The 22,590-nt window shown below is 32.0% G+C and overlaps 2 protein-coding genes and 1 non-coding gene across 3 annotated transcripts in view; 1 reads left to right on the plus strand and 2 right to left on the minus strand.

Moving 5' to 3' along the window:
- The first annotated feature begins 388 nt into the window (after window positions 1-388).
- On the plus strand, window positions 389-1,315 carry LOC102591375 (agamous-like MADS-box protein AGL62). The gene has a single exon (XM_006356214.2). The coding sequence runs from the start codon at window positions 480-482 to the stop codon at window positions 1,173-1,175; it is 696 nt and encodes a 231-aa protein (XP_006356276.1). The 5' UTR covers window positions 389-479; the 3' UTR covers window positions 1,176-1,315.
- Window positions 1,316-7,161: 5,846 nt separating this feature from the next.
- On the minus strand, window positions 7,162-7,253 carry MIR8036 (microRNA MIR8036). Its single transcript, NR_130397.1, has one exon. It is a non-coding gene; the product is annotated as a microRNA MIR8036 (primary transcript).
- Window positions 7,254-19,571: 12,318 nt separating this feature from the next.
- LOC102591935 (protein LAZ1 homolog 1) overlaps window positions 19,572-22,590 on the minus strand; it is a 16,014-nt gene continuing 12,995 nt past the window's right edge. Inside the window, exons 8-9 of the mRNA XM_006356215.2 lie at window positions 20,293-20,538; window positions 19,572-20,192 (exon numbers count right to left, since the gene is read on the minus strand). Of these exons, the coding sequence (XP_006356277.1) occupies window positions 19,908-20,192; window positions 20,293-20,538 (531 nt within the window). The 3' untranslated portion in view covers window positions 19,572-19,907. The remainder of the gene's footprint in view (window positions 20,193-20,292; window positions 20,539-22,590) is intronic.

Consider the following 22,590-nt stretch of genomic DNA (forward strand, 5'->3'; position numbering starts at 1 on the left):
TATAATTTTTGTTTGTAAATTTTTTATTTTAAAATAATTCTCAGACTTGATATTCTACGATGATTATACTTATTACATATCAAAAGTGTGTCTAATATAATGCACATGTGGTAAGAAAAAAATCCTAGGCGTATATTTTATTTTATTTTAATTTTCCTATTAGAGATTCTAGTTTTCCAATTAGTACCCAAAATTATAGGAAAGTTCCCCCAATAACTCTTTTTCTTTCCTATTTAGGAAAAACAATTCCTTATTATTACTCCTATAATAATAGTTTCCAAATTTGTAACCCAATTCCTTCCTAAAACTACAATTTAAAACGAGTAAATAAAATATTCTCCGATTCTTTGTAAAATAAAATCTTCAATTTACACGTTATTGTTATTATTATTTTTTACCCGTTATATACTCTCTATAAATTATAAAATATAAAATCCCCAATTTTGCCAAGCCATAATAATTAACCTTTTTCTCCCACCATGAATATTAATAATAATACCAACGCCGTCAACTCCGCCGCCGTCGCCGTTAAGAAAACTCAGGGGCGGAGGAAAATTGCAATTAAACCAATAACAAATCAAAACAGTAGGCACGTTACCTTTAGCAAACGCCGTTTAGGTCTCTTCAAAAAAGCTAGTGAACTTTGCATCTTAACCGGTGCTGAAATCGCTATTATGGTTCAGTCGCTAAAACGACAGCGTTTATTCACTTTTGGTCATCCCAGCGCCGACGCCGTCATTGACCGGTACCTCACCGGAAAATCAGAAGAAGAAGGAGTGAAATCCGCCGGCAATGATCAGTTCAACTATGTGCAACAGAGCAATGAATACTATTCTCAGATCTGTAGAGAATTGGAGGCGGAGAAGAAGGTAAAGGAGGAGATTGTTATTGATGAATCGAAGATGGTGAATGGTGGTAGTAATAATGGAGGAGGAGGATTTTGGTGGAATGAATCGACTGATGATATGGGAATTGAAGAACTTGAGAAATTTATGTGTGCATTGGAAGAATTGAAGAAGAAAGTAAATATGAGATGTGATGAATTGAGTATGATAAATGGTTCTTCTTCAATGGCGGCGGCGGCGTCTACTTCAAGTATGAATCAAGCTATTGATTATTGTGCTTCTATTGTTCCTTTTGATTTCAACTACCCAGCAGGAAATGCCCAATTCTGAAGCATTTATTGGACTACTTAGGTTTAAACTACTGATTAGTTATTAATTAATCAAACAATTAACATGTCGTCTTCTTTCTTTATTATTGCAAATTGTAATAAAATTGAGTAGTATTGATTTTTGCATTAACATCTCTATATTTGAGGAACAAGTAATTTCTTTCAGTTGTATCAACAAAAAAAAAGAATCATTTTTTTTGTTAAAAGTATGCAAAATTAAATACTCCCTCCGTCCCATTTTATGTGATGTACTTTGATTTGGCACAAACTTTAAGAAAAATGGAAAGACTTTTAAAACTTGTGGTCCAAAATGAATGATAGAAATTTGTGTGGTTGTAAATCATTTCATTAAGGGTAAAAAAGACATTTTATAGGCAAATTGTTACTTAAAATAGAAATGTGTCATTCTTTTTGGGACTGACTAAAAAGGAAAGTGAGTCATATAAATTGGGACAGAGGGAGTAACATTTTTCAACGAGTGCCTCACATTTTGTCTAACGTGGTTCCGCTCAGGAGAGGGTGAAGGTGATAGAAATCTCTCCCCTTTAACCAAGTTTGCATGGAATTAATGTGCATTATTCGAAATTGAACATGATTGCGGTAAATGTTCATTTATAAATTTCATAAATCATAAATGTGGTAATATGAAAATATGTGGAAAACTTATTAAAGATACTTTTTTTTTTGTATCATGTTGAATAAGAATTTGAATAAAAATTTTATTTTGGTTGTTGGATTTATCCAAACCGAACCATAGTGGCTTAAAGCGTCAAATTGAATGGAACTTAATAATTTTGTGATTAAATCAATACATATTTTTAAGTATTGTGTTTAAGATCTATGTATATATATATTACATGCACGTGACTTTAGTCAATATAATTGAATTGCATGGGACTATAGAGTGTTTGTCACAGTGGCGTGGTACATAAGTTTGAATTTTTAATATTCACAAGATTGCCAGATGAAATTTTTATCATTAAATATTGGTGAAAGTGGAGAAATAATGGTGTCTCACCTGATTTTTCGTATATGATCGATAAATGAATAAAAAACATTAAATGTTTTCAAAAGTCATGTAAGCTTATTTTGTACTATGCAAAGGTGGTCTAATTCGAGAACTCCAACTTTAACTAGTGATGATATCCAAATTGGATTTAGTGCACAGAATAACCGACCATTTTTTAAAGTGAATTGGAAATATGGAGCAAGAACGCCTTGACAAAGATTCTGATTAAGTTGTCGACTACGAAATGCAAAGGGTCAGATTCAGTTGCTGCTGAGTTCTGTAAATTCTCGTAACGTTTGGGCTTCGGCATATCTACAAGCAATAAAAGTAGATGAAACAGGATTAGGACACGAGTTCGAGAGTGTTTCCATATTAAGTATTTCTCTCATTTCAAACAAGAAAAAATAGAACTAATTGTTTTCCATAAATCGAACAATTAAACAGTAGTAGATATCATAGAAAAATTATACTAATTCAAATTCAAATAGGGTAAAGCTGAAAAAAGTAAAAAGAAAATCTTCTACTCCCTCTGTCCAAATTTATACTATTTAATTCGCGTGAGATACACTCGTCCTAAATTATAGATAAACTGATGCTCCTACATGAGAAACACATTTCACCATAAAATTCTGGAATTCAACTTCATTTGGAAAACACAAAAAATTTATGATCTATTTTTCTAGGAATCACATTACTATATTTTATCCACTGTAACTAATAACCATCCGTGGAGAATTTATAAGTTGATATTCATTTTGATGTATATGTTATCTATTCAAGCTATTGTGATTAGTATCATTCCATCAAAGCGTGCTTGTGGAATAAGTATATACATTGTATGATAATGTGGCAGAATATATGCTTTCTTTTTTAGTAAAACGAGCAACCAAGAATCCAATTTAACGCAATCCCTAATCATACTTGGATAAAGCCAAATGGCGCTTATGTGGTTCAAATGCGGTGGATTTAATGATGGTTTGTTTGCTTTTTCTTTTTTTATTCTATAGTTTTTTCCATTAATATAATAATTTGTTTCTCTTTTTTCTTTTTACTTCCCGTTTTAATCAATTAGGACATTTCTCTTTTTCCCTTTGACCAGGTGTAAATCAGAAATTGATTTGTTGTAAAAAACAAGTGTTAATTTTTATTTTGAAAATTTTTTGTTTTGATTTTAAGTAAACAAATAAAAAATTATGTCACGTAAAAGGTTATTGTCTCGCGTAATACTTCCTCGAATATAATGTTATTAATATGATATATTGAGTTACATGACATAATATTTTTTATTGAATCATATATATTTGAAAAGCGGCCTTTAATTACCCATTATTATTTAATTCCATTATCAATAAGATATCTGGTATATAACAATTCTTTAATTATTTACACCAAAAAAATCACAGTAAATAAATTTTATTAAGTTTCTTTAAATGGCTAAATTCTTGGACAATGAATAAGATTTTTAAACAATGAATAAGATTTTCCTTTAAAATATTGCATATATAGTTCATTTTTTTGAAGAGTATCCCTCATCTGATTTTTATTTGTTCACTTCAAATTTTATTTGTTTCATAAAAAGCAATAATTGATAAAAGTATTTTACTATAATACCCAAATTAAATTAGTACTTAAATGGAACCTACAATATGAATTCATAATTTTAAATAACCTTTTGAACATGCAATTTGAGATCATAATTTAAAATTTCAAATAATAAAAAAAATAAAATTAAAGCATCAGAACTAATTTATATTTGGTAAAATAAAAGTATTTATCCTTTTGAATCATGCATCTAAAAAAAAGTACGCATACTCATCTTACAAAGATGTTGACAAATGGCTTTTTATAAACTTATATGTATTTAAAATTTATAATCACAAATATTCATTTTTGTAAAAATACACAGAGATATAAAATTATTAATATGGTTCATTAAAATATCTCTCCATATCTGTCTATGAACTGTGGTTTTCCCATTATTATTATTTTCATGTTAAATGAGTAATGCTTGTAAATAAAAGGTTTTCTAAATTATAATTTAAATTTTATTTACCATATAAATAGACATTTTGTAAAGCATTTGTTATAAACTATAGCACTATTTATTACTTATTTTGCACAAGTGGCATTGAAACTTGTTTATAAAGTATCTGTCATTCTTGTTTGTGCAACTAAAAACTAGAATTTTAATAATTATAAATTTAAATTTACTTATTTTACTCAATTATTTCAATAAAGAATATCATTACCTCAAATGTTCTACATGTAATTCCCTTACTTTGCAAGTCTCAAAAACTTATTTATTTTTTATATACATATTATATAGCATGAATATATAAAAATATATATATATATACATATACAAATTTCTATTGATATATGAGAACACCTATTAATTAAGTACAAACACAAATTTTAAATTCAAAAAAAAAAAGTACTATAGGCTATAATAGTCATAGATACACAGCAAAATAATTGACTAATAAAATATAAATTTGAATTGATATATGAAAAGGAGTACCTATTATCAGAATACAAACACAAATTCTGAAGTCATAAATATTGTCCTATGTTAGATTAAGGTTATTATAATATGTAAACAACAAAATAAATTTACTTGATTTTTTTGGTCTGAAAATACTATCAAATACAGTTTGGTTTTATTGAAGTGTAAAGGGCTCATATCAAGTGTATTTTATAGAAGGTTCATTGTGAAGAAAACTCATGTTCAAAAGAAAAGAACAAAGATGCACAATAGAGTTAATAATAAAGCCATCAACATATAGGGCAACTATATCAGAAACCCTGTGTTATGCAAATTTATCTACCAAATCTCATTCAAAAATGAGATATTCATCACTCTATCCTCTCTCTTTATAATCATAGCCCAAAAAACAGTAACATTTTAGCTCAATGTAATACGAGTATGCACTTGAGCCGACGGAACAACTTCACTAAGGTCTGCATACAATCTACCATCATCATCAAACCCTACTTGTGGATTTCACTGGATATGTAGTTGTAATTTTAGAGTACGAAATGTTGTGAAGACTGAAAAAGGCAATAGCTGCAATATAACATACAGGGTGGGGGGTGAAAGCAACATACTGAAAGGCAAACCTCAGACATCCAAGGAAGGATAAAAGCAGCATAAACTCTCGAGGCAAAGGCGAAAGCTCTTAAAGCGAATGTTTTGAGAAACAACCTTGCGATCTATCCTCATAGGACAATGCAAAAGCTTCTATAAACACTAGTATTAGAAGTTGCACATATATGTGTGCAATACTATTGGTCTCTATATCTTTGTGAAACAATTAGTCATAGATGTGCTAATACCATATACAAAACAATAAAATGCACTAAAAGGACAATAAATTGATCAGGACAGCTCAAACTTGATAGAGAAACACCATTGCTAAAACCATGTGAGGAACCTGAGTAGCGAAGAGTAGATGATGTATAGGAAGCTCAAACTAGACTAGGAACACGAATCAAATATTTATAAAAGCTTAAATCCAACCATCTATGACAATGATATAGTATCAGGTTAACATCAAAGCCAAACTCAAAGAAAAAAAAATTGAGTGGAACTAATTAAAAGGTAACACCAAGTGACAAGTACAATTACTAGTGTGGTAACATAAAAGACAGTATCTAACACCTACTTTAAATAGGATACAATTTGAATTCAAAGATATATGAACAATCAAAAAAAGAAGCAAAAGGGGAAATACTAAAATATACTAGCAAAAAAGGACTCAGACATCCAAGGAAGGATAAAAGCAGCATATACTCTCAAGCATGGCGAAGGCGAAAGCACTTAGTCGGCCACTGCGAATGCTTTGAGAAACAAGCCTTAGGATCTATCATCATAGGCAAAAGACAAGAAGTTCATGAAGGATAGAAAAGCAATTGAACACTAGTTCTAAGACGATTACACAGATATTCATCATCAAACAAGAACCAAATCTAACATAGCTAAAACTTAAACTTAGTTAAAAAGACTCAGACATCCAAGGAAGGATAGAAGCAGCATACTCTCAAGCCTGGCGAAGGCGAAAGCACTTAGGCGGCCACTGCGTAACGTTTTTAGAGAAACAAGCCTTAGGATCTATCATCATTGACATAACAAAACAGTTGAGCAAAACACAGCAACTTCTTAAAACAATTCAAAATTGTACCATCCGATAATGATCAGCAAAACATAAACATTGTGATGCTGACAAAGTGATGAATGGATTCAATTATCAGGGACTTGTTCATCCCTAAAACAACTCTTTCATTGCTAGAGAGGCAGACTTAACAGTCCAAGATCCACTAATTTCATAAGCTAATGGATTATTTTCATAAAAGCTATGATCTTTAGCAATAAAAATCTGAATTTGCTAACATAAATGATAGCTCAAAAGCAAAAAAAAAAAAAAAACCACAACATAGCAAAATTACATGCTAAACCCAAAATGGAGAAAACCCCCAGATAGATTCATCAGCAAAATAGCAAATCATGATAATGGTGTCTCAGACATCCAAGGAAGGATAAAAGCAGCATTAACTCTCAAGCCTGGCGAAGGCGAAAGCTCTTAGTCGGCCACTGCGAATGTTTGAGAAACAAGCCTTAACAATTATCATCATAGACACCATGTAATTTAAGATTCAAATCAATCAATTAACCAAAAATTATCACAATTCCAAACTGATACAAACATAAAACACCAATTAAAGAACAAAAAATCCAAGGAAGGATAAAAGCAGCATTATCTCTCAAGCCCTTAGACGGCCACTAAGAATGTTTTGAGAAACAAGCCTTAAAATTCATCATCACAGATCAACCCCAAAATACAACAACGAAATACGGCAATGAAAACTAGTAAATTAGCAATTATAACAAATATAATCTTCAGAACAGAGAGGATATGATGAATTTCACCAAACAGAATGAAAGATGAGGAATGGGAGAAGTGAACGGAAGCCATGGGAATGGGAGGCATCGGAAAGACATAATTCTTTTTTTTTCTATTTTTCCAATCAAATTGAAAAAATAAATAAATCCTTATATCTTTCGATTCCTCCCACTCCAATAACCTCTCCTTCACCCATATTCACATACATCTTTCACTGACAACTACCAATTCCCTCTCCCTCAATTTCAGAAATATTCAAAACTAAATCATAAAATAGCAAAGATAAAAAACGAATTTAATTTCTAATAAACGAAAAGCCAAAAAAAAAGGTTTAACAATATGTAGAAAGAAGCCATCAGTAACCAAAATTCATCCCCAGAAGCTTATGGCTATGTACGGTCCGCATCATGGTTTGATCTTTAAAAAGATCGCATCACATGGCTCATATATATAAAAGAAGAATTAACACAAAACGAAAATAATCAAGGGAAAGAGCTCAGAAATAATTATGGGTATGAGAAATTTCACATCACTAATATCAGAGTGGTGCATGACTTTCTCTAGATATCATCACAGCTCAAATTAAAGATGAATAGATATGTGTTGTGTGTGAAAAAAGTGAGAAAGAAATAGTTGTTGAGAAGCTGAGATGTGTTTGTTAATGGTGGATATGGGGAATATATAAAGTTAATAGACAGCGAAACCCTAATTAGATGAATATGGGCTTTTTACTCATGGGCCTAACAAATTGAGAGAACAATTGGGATAGGATTCTACTTCTATTTATTCTTTATTCTCAATTTAATATTAATCATATTTTTCACCACATTAATTTCTCTTTATATTTTTTGAGCAAGGACAAAATGGAAACTAATAGTTAATTATATCTTATTTTTTCTAATAAGACAATTATTTTTAATAAGAACGACAAATGAAGTGGACCGGATGGAGTATATGAATAATATTAGGGTTGTTCATGGTTATGGTTAAAAAATTAAATCAAACCGCAATTCTAATCAAATCGGTATTTGATTTGGTTTGGTTTATAATTTTGAAAACCGATACTATTTGGTTTAATTTTGGTTTTACTAAAATAACAACCACAAAAATAACCGAACCGATAAATTAGATATATAAATTTTATAATTAATAATTATATTACTCATAAATAAAATATAGATATTTTGTTAAATTTTTAGTAACTTAAATCTTTAACTTTACCTTTTCTCAAGCCCAACACTTAAATTTTAGCCCAGCTATTACTATCCTAAGACCAAGTCCATCAAAATTCATTACTTTAGTCTTTACTTAACTTAAGTCTTTAACTTTACCATTTTCTCAAACCCAACTATTACAATCATGATTCAAGCCCATCAAAATTCATTACTTTAGTCTTTACGTACCCTATCTCACATAAGATAATCACACATTCTCTTAATTGCATCACTTTGTTCGTGTAATAATAATTATAGTATTGCTTAATTGAACTAGCAGTAGCTTTCACGTGGATTATTAATGTACTAGGTATTTGTGTCTATCGAGATACATATGTCCTCTAATAATTTATTACTTTTCAAATCGAAAAAGCTAGAAAAACTGAACCAAACTGATAGTTATTTTTTTCGTTTCGTTTGGTTTGATTTTAGAAACTAAAAAAACAGACTAGATTGGTTTTATTTTTATTTTAACCAATAACCGATTCAAACCAAACCACGAACATCCCTAAATAATATGTATGAACTTAATTTAAAAGTTTATATATATAGTCAATTCTTCAACCTGTTAGGATAGAAAACATTTGATTTAGACACTCAAATTCGTTATATTTCAATTGAACTTCTAACTTTCTAATAATATATTTTAATTAAACACTTTAAATTTTGAAAAAGCTATACATATTCTCATTTATCTATTAGATAGTTAAGTTAACACATAAAATATGTCTATTTCCTTAAATTATACACATCAACCTTATAAATTATAAGCATCAACCTTAACTATGAATATAGTTTTAAGACTTAATGATGTGAATGCCTCGTAAGACATAAGTTTAGATTTTAGAATATTTGATACACTGAACTTATGCCTAGTTACGTATCTAGCAAATTTTTTCGTCGTAAAATTCATACCACTAAACTTATGTCACAAGTAGTTTTAACATGTGTCATCTTAAAAAGTTCCACATTATTCGAATTATGTTCCAAAACACAAATTATGCCTTTCAACCAATAGTTCAGTTTTAAAATTTTATGCCTTTGAAAAAAATTTACTACTAAATTTGTGTCTCAAGGCACAAGTTATGCCCATTGTCTCAAGGCACATGTTTTTAATAGATTTGTCTGGTGAATTATCCTATGTCCACTAATAGTTATCCACTATTGAGTTAACACACCACTTAAAAATTAGAAACAGAAAGATAATTTTATTATATCACCATGTAAGTTGAGCTGAGATTCAACATCCACTCATGGAGTTTTCAAAAATTAAGTAATATTGCTGATTTAAGCATTTTCAATTAGATAACACAATTTTAAATATAAAAAAGTTATATAACAATAATAAGGATAAACGTGCAACACATTTTCCCATAAATAAGTTACTTGTGTGTTTGGTGAACCATGAACATTTACATTTGCTTACATACAGAGAGTTGGTTTAGTCGGAGAAAATGGCCGTGGGAAGTTTACAGTGATCTCACTCTTACAACGATATTATAATTTTGCTTCGGGTCAAATTATCCATTCAAAATGGCTAAGGCATCAAATGAGCCAAGAACCAATTCTGTTCAACGAGCCAATATAATGCATGGGAAGGAAGCCGGAGATGCAAGTCTCTGGTTACATTTTTCTAATTTGTACAACTTTTCAAGTTATCTTTCAAATTTAGTTGTCTATTTCAACTTACTGTTGCATTCTGTCACATTTTTCTGAGTTGATTAATTGAATTTCGAACAAAAACACAACACTATGGGGGCTTGAGATACCATCCTAAAACCATGTTTGTTGAGGGAATTTTCTGCTTTATATTGAAAGGAAATGAATAACAACTGATTTATAGTAGAGAGATTTAATCAAGAAGCAACTTAAAGGAAGGGAAAAGATTTATACAATTACTTGTTCAAGAATTCTAATAACACTACATAATGTTTCCTAGACAATCAAAGTCAGGTAAGAAATCAAAATCAATATCTGGCATGGGAATGGCTTCAAAAGTATCAGGGGCATCCTGCATATTGTTCAGCAACTCTAATTGGGCTTGTAATAGCACAGAGAACATAATCTCTGCAATCCTTGTCAAATTTGTCAAGAATATACCTAGAGAGGTCTTATTCCTTCATCAACCAATGACCATTTTCCTGTTTATAGCCTTTATTCATGTAACACATGCTCTTCTTGTATCCAATCACTGGTCCTCCATTCTTTCAAACAGGTTTGCTCTTTCCCACATCGCGACTTGCTTTTCTTCTTGAGCTTTGTGATGAAGAAGCGATACTGACTACAGTCGTCGTCAGTACAGCAGGGTACTCCATGAGTGTAAATGTCCCATGGTTCTTGTTTACTACTGTAAGTATCAACATGAGTAGTGATGAATCATTCATGAATTTTCCAGCAATGAATCTCAACAAGAAAGTAACAGCTTCTGCATCACTCGGACTGAATCGGAAACCCTCTTTCAAATTCTCCATTATACACTCAATTTCTCTTCTTCTTTTTTTCTTCTCAAAACGTACAAAAGAAGAAAACAGAGTTCCCCATTTATACAGAGAGACACAGTTGTATGTCAACTTTTTATGGAAACTTTTTAATACTTCTACACGTTTTCTGTAACAGAAAAAAAAACATACGTATTTGGAAATTTTTGTAGTAGCATATTTTATGGAAATTTTTATACCAAAAAAAAAAAAGAGAAGAATTTACACCTTCTCTATAACCAAGCATATAGAAACTTAGGATTTGGAAAGTTTCTTTTTGGAAGGTTGAGAACTTCAGTTTTAACTTTATTTTTCTTTATAATATAGAAATACTAATGTTTAAGTATATGGTGTTCCGTGTTTGTGACAAAAAAAATGAAATATCATTTAGAAAATAAAACATAGTTATCATAGTTTTCTTCAATGTGATTCTTTCAAAATTCAAACTCTCACTTTTCAAATTTAAAATTGTACAATTTTCATATATTTATTGTGTACTTTTTTTTCCAATTATTGATACTACTATCTAAGTTATCCGTCATGTTTTTTTATTTCAAATTTTGAGTAAGAAAATTGTGGTTCAATAACGTATCAAATGTAATTCACACCTTGCGACGGTGATGTATACATAGTCTGACCTTAACCTTGTGAAGGTCAATACTCGATATGTTGTTTCTGATAGATGCTCGATTCAAGTAAAGCATGTCAAAATTAGTGAGTAAAAGGAATTATCATAGTGACAAAACCCTTTAGGATAATGGAGAAAAGAACAATAGCAATTACAAATAACACAATAGCTGAAGTAATGAAAACAACATGTAATAATAGAATCGAAGAATAACAGAGTGGGTGAGTACTAATGATAATACTGATATCGAAAACTAGTCCCACGATCAACTATTTACTAACCTTCTATCCTAATCCGCAACTTCTATATTCTCCTATCTATGGTCATGTCATCGGTAAGTTGCATGTCATGTCATATCTAATCACCTTTCATCAGTACTTTTTTAATCTACCTCTACCTCTCCTAAGACCCATTAACCAACTTTTATCACCTCATAAACCTTCTCATTGGGTAAGAGTCATCTGTGCATGTGCATTTCCTCTTCACATATCCAAACCATCTCAGTCTCATCTTGGCCCCCACAAAGGTTACTCCCACTTTGTCTCCAATATCTATGTTCCTAATTTTCTCTCTTAATATGCCCACACATTTATCTCAACATCCTCATCTATGTTACCTGCATCTTTTGGATGTGCGAGTTCTTGACCCATACAACACATCTAGCCTAAAAAATGTAATTGAAAAATGCCTGTAATTAATGATAAGAATAAATTAGGAATTAAGTATAAAACTATCCATGAATTTCATAAAATGGACAACTATTACTCCATATGTTCCTAATTACTTGTTTACTTTTGAATTGGCACACCTATTAAAAAAACAATTATTGATATAATAAGTTTATCATTTTACCTCTATTAATTATGAAATTGATAAATTAAAAATTTAAGATTTTGAAAAAGTTCTACATTTTTCAAAGTAATTAATTGAGAGAATAATAAGTAAAAAAAAATTGTACATTTGTCAAAATAGACAAGTAATTAGGAACGGCTAAAAAATGAAAAAATAGACAAGTAATTAGAGACAAAGAAAATATTAGAAAGAGCAAGTAGTACTATTAAACTGATGCCTTGCAAAACTAGATCATTAGTAAAAATATTTTAACTCAAAAGTTTTCATTAAACAAGCAATAAAACAAAAATTAAAGATGATCGATTCGAGAGACAAAAATTAAGAACCACCCTGAAATAGGGACAATCCTTGCTCAGACATTAGCAGCTATCATACAAAAGCTTGCTCAATAAATGAATCATGTTTCCTTTAAGAAACTTTGGGAGCTTTGACTCAAAGAATCACGGCTGAGTCTCTGCTGTTACTCTAAGAATCAGCTTCATTAAAAAGTAGTTCAATCGCATCTAATCTTCAATCTACTAGAGAAGCAAATACACTAAACTTCACTATAGGAACCAGTACAATCCAACTTCTCAAGGCTTCTAATAACAAAAACATGAAAGCAGAAACTGAGAAACAAGACTTCATTTAGGGATCAACAAGAGGGTTGTGACGAAATGGTAAATACTCTTTAATCCTTAACCAAGAGATATCGGATTCTAACCTCCTTAGGTACGGAGTTACATTTGTTAGGGAACACTTTACCCTCAATGAGACTTCCTGACACAAATTTGAATTTAATCGGGCTCCAATGTGAGTACCAGACACGGGCGAAAAACAAAAAAAAAAAGAAAAACTTCATTTAGGGCTTTCTAAAAGGCATTCTGGAAAAAACATAACAATAGTTCGTAATTCAAACAATATACCCAAAAGAACACGACTATGTCTTCACATAAAACAGTTTCACCTCCTAAACAAAGCCATTGTATGTAAACTTCGAGTACGTTTGAATTGACTTAAAAAATTAAGTTTTAAATCAAAAATAAAAAATTAAATTGAAATAATTTTTAAGTTAAAAAATAATAAATAGAGGAAAACTTACTTTTAATTTATGACTTATTTTAAGTCATTTTTTACCTTGTCAAACACTTTATAATTTGTTTTAAGTCATTTTTGACTTGTATATTAAATTATTTTTTATATTTATCAAACTAATTTAAAAATAAATTTGACCAACTTTTAAGTCAATTCAAATGGGCTCGTCGCCCCTTAGTTAGTAATACTCGTTCAAATATCTTGGAATAATCAAAATCAACCCAATTCAATAAGTTCAATTAGGGGTTTATTTTGCCAATCAAGTTCTCGAGAAGCAGATCAGAATCAAGTAGGTTATCTTTTTCACAAAAATAATGCTTTCATTCAATGGCCAAGGCACTAAAGTCACAAATTTGAATCTTCTTTTAAACCAAGTTTGGTTTTCTAGCAGAGAGATCTAGAACAACATGCCAATAGTCCACCAAGTTTCAAAATTGAAAATTAAATAGCAAAGAATATCAAATGAGTTTTTAGAAATGTTGCATACAATTTGGTGCTTTCACATTATAAGAACCATAAAACTTACACAGCGCAAACCTTAAATGTAATCTTACTATATCATTCTTTTGAAACCAAAAGATGAACTCAGTTGCACTCACTGAATCAGAATCTAAAATTCTAAACTATAACAAACCTGATCAAAACACTAACTATTTTGGATTAAACATAGAGATCCGGATCTTTAAATTTTCGAATGACAAGTTTTCAACTTTCGTTTATGGTTAGATCCAAGTTCTGGTATGTATACTAATTTGAGAAATTAAGAGAGTAAGATTAAACAATCAAATAATAAAAAAATATGAATTTAGCAAGGAGATGACACATGAAGAAAGGGAGAAGCTAGTGGAAGTCATGGGTATGGGAGGAGTAGGAAAGATCTAATCTTTTTTCCATTTTTTCCATTTTGATTTGGAAAAAGATAGATCATCAAATCTTTCCACCCCACCCACAACCAACAACTTCCCAATACTCTCATCCCTTTCAACGCCATCATTATTTCCATGGATTTTACTCAATCCCAGCTCAAAACTAAGAAGCTATGAGAAATTTCTAACTGCAGTTGAGATGTGTGTATTGCTGCTGTTGCTGTAATGGTTTGCCCAAATATATAGAGCTAAAAAAGAGGGAGGAACAAGACACGGGGTTGAAACCCTAATCTATTACAATTACCATTTTGTCCACCCACAACTTTAAAGGGGTGGTTGGTCGATCGGATTTCATTATTTTATTCATGGGAAAAGACATAAATCTCCCTTAAATTTGTTTCGAATAATCAGTTACACGCTTAAATTATTATGACGATTTATTACACATTTTTACTACTTAAAAATGAATTTATTTACTCCTAAAACTAGTGTAGCAAAATAACTTTTAAAAAAATAAAAATAGGCATGTCAGATTTATTAAAATAGAAAAAAAAATTAAAATTCAATTAGACCACACCCCACTTTTCACATCTTTTCTTTTTCACAACCCACCCTCTTGATGAAGCACATTTTTCTCCTCTTTCTTTTAAGCAAAAATCTCTCCTTCTTCCTTCTGCGACTTCTTCTCAGCTTGCTTAGCAAATTACTTATCATCGATCTAAGTTTTGTGGGTTTTGATTTGTGTTTGTTAAAAAAAGCTTTCTTAATATCATCGTTGGGATAAAATTTTGGGGGTTTCCTAGCCGTTGCAGCTATGACGGGTTTTTTTGAGAGAAACGGGAGAATTTTCTCTACCATAAATGAGCTCCATGTTTCGATTAGTGTTCTTGGTGGCTATTGTTAAAATTTTCATCTTATTGTAATTTTGCTATGAAGAAAATATAATTATTAGAGAATTTCAATAATAAATTGGAGATTAATTAGTGTAAAATTATAGTTAACAAAAGAAAAATTAATTAAAAATAAAAAAATATAAATTTATTTAATTTATGAGATGACGCTGATGTGGCAGCGAGTGTAATACACCACATATTGTGAGAGTGGTGTTACACGTCTTAGGGGTAAATGAATTCACTTTTAAATAGTAAAGGTGTTTAATAGGTCGTCATAATAGTTTAAGCGTGTGACTGACTTTTCGGAACAAGTTTAGGGGGAATATATGCATTTTCCCTTTTATTCATTCACCAAACAAGGTAAAATCCTACTCCCTCAGTTTAAAAAAGAATGATCTACTTTGACTTGGAACAGAATTTAAGAAAAGAAAAAAGAATTTTTAATTTTGTGATTCTAAATTAAAGTTATGTCAAATGTATCAAAATACTGTTTAATCTTGTGGCCTTAAACATGTCACGTAGAAAATTAAAGTTAAAGTGTTACCAAAAACGGAAAGGAATCATTCTTTTTGAAACAGACTAAATAGAAAATTAGGTCATTCTTTCTTAAACAGAAGGAGTACTAGTTTAAGACATTTACATATAATTTGTTCCACGGTATAAAAGGTAATTCGCATGTATCTCGATATATTATCTTTCTTTTTTCGTTATATATATACATATATATATATATATATATATATATATATGAAATACAAGTGTTTACCATATTGAAAAACAAGTATAAAAATTTAACTATCTTAGTTTGCACTTTTTCTTGATTATAATTACAACAACAACAACAACATGCCCAGTGAAATCCCACTAGGTGGGGTCTGGGGAGGGTAAAGTGTACGCAGACCTTGCCACTACCTCGTGGAGGTAGAGAGGCTGTTTCCGGGAGACCCTCAGCTCAAGAACAACAAATCTAAATGATAGGAGAGATATATATAAAACAAAACAGCCAATACACAAGATAGCGTATAATCAACAAATGAGACAATAACAACAAGAAAGTAATGCGACGCGTGAAACGCAGTAAACAACATAAGGCTAGGTCTACTCCAAACGCTAACAACCCATACCCTTGCAAAGGAAGACAACACGCTAACCCTACTAACCTTCAACCTTAATACGCGACCTCCACTCCTTCCTATCTAGAGTCATGTCCTCGGTGATGTGAAGCATAGCCAAGTCTTGTCTAATCACCTCTTCCCAATACTTCTTGGGCCTACCTCTACCCCTCCGCGTACCCTCTACCACTATTTCCTCGCACCTCCTCACTGGGGCATCTGCGCTCCGTCTCTTCACATGTCTAAACCATCTCAGTCTCGCTTCCCTCAACTTGTCCACCACAGAGGCCACTCCCACCTTCTCCCGGATAACCTCATTCCTAATCTTGTCGCTCCTAGTTGTTCCCACACATCCATCTCAACATCCTCATCTCTGCAACATGCATTTTATGAACGTGTGCGTTCCTGACTGGCCAACACTCCGCTCCATACAACAAGGCCGGTCTAACTACCACTCTGTAGACCTCTAAAAGATAAAATTTTTAGTCATTATATATTAAACTAATATAACTTCATGAATAATGAATTTTATTTTTAGCATCAAACTTGACTAGAAAAGGAAAATATTAAAAAATTTATGCGGGGCAGGTCTATGTGGGGCGGGTTGAAAATGAAAAAATTGTTATGTGGGGCGGAGCAAGGCGGATTAATTTTTTTGCAGGTTAAGCTCAACCCGCCCCGCACTGCCCCATTATCATCCCTAAGAATCATTGAAAAAGTTCTTGTGAGTTTGCTGGAAAGATTTGAAGCAAGGATCTCTTCACTCAAAGATTCGAAGGATCTCACAAAAATGTCACCTTCAGTCTTGATTATAATTCTGTAATACAAATATTTTATAACTTGTCAAGGCTTTAATATCTTCAATTACTTTTTTATGCTCAACTAAAATTAATTTACTTATAATAGAAATTTAAATATCTTGATTGATCTACACCGACAAACTGATAATAACCAATCAAATCATAATATCTAACCAAGCTGAAAAATAGAGATAAGTTCCAGTCTTCTAAATTAAAGAACAACTAATCATACGTATGCATTGATTCATTCATCAAATAAGTCTGCATATAAAAATATGCATATATATCCAATTCTCTCCATGGAATATTAATTTTCAAGTTTAAAACACCTTCTTTCTAAAGAAATCATGAGATGGAATATGTGCAACTTTAATAAAATAGATATCGTTGATTTATTTGTCCAAGTAAACCAAATTATAAATTACCCAATAAATAGAAATCGTTTGTTCGTAGAAAAAAAAAACTGTTCTTCAATAAAAATCTCAAGAATTATTGGGACTTAAAATTGAAACTTGATTAGGATTAAAATTCCTTGCAATTCATATTTGTTAATTAAACTATTAATTTTAAAGTCTTAATAAATTTGATTTTGGTTAATTTTTTAAATTATTAAATATTAAAAAATATTAAATGACTATTTTGTCTATGATTAATAAAGGTCAAAAGATTCAAATAACATTTCTAAAGACTTTTTAATATATAAACCTTGTTTTTTTCATTATTATGAAGAAGTTGTGTTTTAACCGGAGTCTTCTTGTATATATTTGATTTGACACTTATTCAATTCAACTAGGACTTACTTTTTCTTTTATATATACTTGAGATTTTTATAGAAGAGAAATATTATATCTACCAACAACAAATCTAAGCATTTATTCTTATTATAAGTATGATGGAACCACAAAAAGAAGACAATTCTAAAGAACGCGAGGAAATTGTTTATAATGAGTATGATAATTCCAATGATCGTGAGATAATTGTTGATGAGTATGATAATTTTAATGATCGTGAGAAAATTAATCGAGTATATATATATATATATTTTCAGGATCATAGTTTTGATCTTAACACTTGCAATATCGTTTGGAATTTCCAATATATCCACATAAATATGATCTTTTTTATTCGTCCCTTTATTCCTTTAGTCATGTAGGTCGTCTGTGGAGAAAAACATTGTAGGACTGCCACTTCGATAAATTTTGTGGTGGCAAACCAGCTAAATTAGATTTTTTCTATCTCATTAAATTACTTTTTGCTACTTACAGTTTTACAATTATTTGCCCAACATCCAGGGTTGTCTGGTGTTTTTTTTTTTATGAATAAATGATGACGTATTTGGTAATATTTTTTTTTGTTATGTATAAATTCAGTATATGTGTTTGATTCATAATTTAGAAATTTATATAACTAATACATATATAAGTTATGATTAGAATTTATATTTTATTTCATATAAAATAATATATAAATAACAAAACTCTTCAAAACTAGTCACCATATAAGATAAATACATAAATTATCTCACAATTGATCTTGACATTACAATTCCTGAATAACTGCATAACTAAAAATATGTCGCATTGAAGCCTCCATCTAAATCCAAATCACCCAAAATACGTATAAATAGCGCATCGAAGCCCCCATCTAAATCCAAATCCAAATCACCCAAAATACGTATAAATAGTGCATTGAAGCCCCCATCTAAATTCAAAACACCCACTGCAAGGCCCATTCATAAATAGCGCTATCAACATAATTTTCTTCATATAATTAAAAGTGCGCTAACTAGTATATGAATTAGCACTATATATAAATAAGTAAACACGTCATAACTCTAACTAACAAACAAACGACCTATTGGTGCTAAAAGATTCGTGTGTCCTCCTAGGCCGGAGACAGATGAGCTAGAATAGGGAGTAGACAATAGCACTATATGTCTTTTGTATGAACAAGCAAATACTTGTAGGACTTATAGGGATGGCAATGAGGCGGGGCGGATGTGAAGCAGTGTGAGTTTAAAGCTATGTGGGGTGGGGCGGGGCGGGTTTAAGGTTGTGTGGGGTGGATCGGATGCGGGGCAGGTTGAAGTGGGTGTTTTAAAAATTAATATGGGGGAAGCAGGTTGCGGACATATGTAATTTTATGTGAGTTCAAACTTAATTTTAACTTTTTACATATTATAAGAGTGATAGAACATTATTTATTAAGATAATTTCATTAAAGCTACTAAAATATTCAAGATAATAAATGAAAATGGTTCAATAAAAAATAATACAATTTCTTAAATGTTTTCCAATTGACCTCTAAAAAATAAATTTTTAAGTCACTATCCTATTAAATAAATACAACTTAATGAAAAAATGAAATTATTTTTATGATTTTTTATTTTTAATATCAAAAAAAGAAAATATTAAAAAACTTATGCGGGGCGGGTTGAAAATGAAAAGAGTTGTTATGCGGAGGGGGGGGGGCGGATTAAAAATTTTGCGGGTTAAGCTCAACCCGCACCACCCCTGCCCTACACCGCCCCATTGCATCCCTAAGGACTTATGTAGAGTGGTGCAAAATTCGTTCACAAGTAACAGTTAACAGTTGGTACTCTTTCGGAGATCAGTCGGAACTTAGTAGCTGAAAATTTTCTTTCACGCTCCTGCTACAAACTATATATAATCAGTTTACTCCAACCATCTCATTATCTGAATTTTCCTCCAAACTTTACATATGAAAATCATCAGCAATTCAAATCTTTCCACTACTTCAACCCTGACAGGTAATGTCATGTGCACTCCTAATATAGGTTGCTTACCATATTATCTCAATGTGGAGAAACTCCACAGTGGATACTGAATGAACAATATGGTTAGAAGATGAAATCTAAACTCTTCTATTGGTCAGATTAAAGGTTTACTATCTCCGTAGGGATGACATCCCTTTGGATTGATGATGTGGTCTCTTGCCATGCATCCCACTGTCGCTCATACTCCCTTCAACAAGATCATCATGTACTTCTGAGAACTCATTCGTCCATGAGTTCAGCGGAACAACATAACTGTCATCCTTCGAGTTCCTCCTCCTCTCTTCATACCGTTTTACGTTTTCTGATATCTGATGGAAAGTCTTATTTATTCTAGCAATTCCCCTTTCAACTGGTTCGGCAACATGAGATACTGTGAACCTCATATCATCAATTATCTAAAAGATGTGATAACAGAAAACACATTAGTTACACAGTGGGAGAAAAACAAGAATACCTAAAACAATAAAAGAAGACGTCAAGGAATGAAAATCTTACTATTTCACCGCTTCCAACAACTACATCACGAACACTCTGGTGAAATTTTAGACGCTTCTCTCTCTCTTCAGGCCGAGAAATGCGTGCACGAGTAGACCTTTCACAGTCCCGAACTTCCTCTGGATCTGGTGGGGTGTCCAGAGCAGCATAATCTGATAGCACAGCTACATTCCTGACACATCTTTCCCCACGCTTATAAGGCTTTGCTGGGAAAACATAAAGATGCACCAGAGCAGCAACGCCCATCTGTTTTTACAAGAAAACATTAGATAACTGTAATAAACAATTGCCTAACATCTGCTCACCAGCCAATTCAAAACATCACACAGAGGAACATATGCAGCAACTGTTATCGAGTAAAAGGTTTTCCCCTAATTTGAAATAACAGGTTAAAAAGCAAATCCGGTAAAACCTCGCACCTTCTTAGGTTTGCATTTCTCTCCCACCCAAGTAAATCCTAAGTAAATTTCTATCAGAAAAGTAGATAATTATGATGCTCATGAAGAGTATGTTCCTACCATAGTGATACTCCACATTGCATACTAACCAGTCTTCTCTACTCAAACTTTGAGAAGAACTTCTGCAACAGCTTATAGCATAATTTGTCGCTTAATGGGGTCAAACATTTCAAGGATTATTCCTAGGCTCAATACTTTTCGAGGTTTACATTACTGCAAAATCTGATGGAATTTGATAAAATAATGAACTCTTTTTTATTAATATTTTCTATCAGAAATCCAAACTGAAGTATCCAAATGTGGTAAACATAACCATAGACAGATGAGGGTTGTATAATTCCACTTTGAGCTTAAAACATATCATATTATGTGCAGCGACATGGTAAAGGCCCTATGTAGGAGTCAATTTTGATTTCTACCGTATCATGACATCACCCAGTCTTTACTTACAGCAACGTCACCCTTTATACCATCTGTTAAATCATAAAACCTACACTTACCAGCACATCAAGTGATGACAACTGGCAAGAACAAAGACACAAATGCACTAACCATTACTATGGGGAGACAATTTCCAATTTTATGCTACACAAGATTATAAATTACTTTTTAGCTAGCCTTTCAAAAGGCATTTCAATGTTGTAAGTTTACCCTGCTGCGCAGTCCCTTACATTCCAACTATTTATTCATATCTTCATCTTCACTGCATTGGTGCTGCCTATCTTTGTTTCTTTCTGCCCCGTTACTCTCATTCATTTAACTCTAGCCTTTTCAGCTCCTCAACACTTCCCGTCTAAAAGTTGAAGTACTTCAGCAACATCTCATTTTTCCTCTCCAATCTCCTGGCTTGACCTTCTCACATAGTACAAGTGCCTCATAGAAGCTCTCAAATTGGGCACCCCATTGTCTACCCAATCTAAGGGTATTTTCCTTACCAATGCGGAAGCACTATTCAACCAAGAAGAGTATCTCTGGGCATAATTACACTTTTATTAACACCTCCATTTATTCAAAGTTGTTGCCGCCCTACTATCCATTAGCTGCCTAAGTTTGGCTAGTCTTCTGAAGAGGAATCAGGAATTCAAAATGTCAGATTTAACATTCTAGACTCTAGAGAGCTCTCGCATAATCCATACATCAGTGCATATGCATGTGTCTAATGCAGGACTGCATTTATTTCCATGTAACCACGCCTGATTCATGGGGACTTCAGAAGTCCTACACCTAGGGTTTAGATGCCCCACCAAATTGACTTCTCTCGGCCAATGTTCTGGACTGTCGATAATTTTGGGTGTCAAGTAATAACACCATGTTTTGGCAATCTTTACCCGAGACTTCAATAATTCTATTCCTCCTATTAAATCTTCAAAAAATCTCCTTCCACTACTCGTGCGACCGATGTCTATTTGTAATGACCCTCTTGGTCATTTCTGTGTCTTGCCTTCTGTGTGTCGTTTAGAGCGTTCCTATAGCGACCCCAAGTCATTTATGACTTGCTGGGACTGACAGTTCGGTCACCTGGTCGTTCGTTTGGTCTTGGTGCGAGTTTTTGTGTTTTGGAGCTTATGAACCTTGAACAATCATTTTCGATCAAAAGTTCAAGAAGATGACATCAGAATCCAATTCTAATGATTCCATCAGCTCCGGAGGGTCATTTTAGGCTAGTAGCATGGTCGACATGACTCTCGAGGTTTTCAGTGTGAGTCGGTGCGATTAGGCGTTTTAGCCTTTGAAATTTGGCTTAAGTTTGACTTTGGTCAACATTCTGAGTAAACGCGCTCGGATGAGAATTCCGTCAGCGTGGTTAGCTCCGAAATGTCGATTTTGGTCTAGATTGACC

Source organism: Solanum tuberosum, unplaced genomic scaffold (genome assembly GCF_000226075.1).
Source record: "Solanum tuberosum cultivar DM 1-3 516 R44 unplaced genomic scaffold, SolTub_3.0 scf00213, whole genome shotgun sequence".
Classification (NCBI taxonomy): Eukaryota; Viridiplantae; Streptophyta; class Magnoliopsida; order Solanales; family Solanaceae; genus Solanum; species Solanum tuberosum.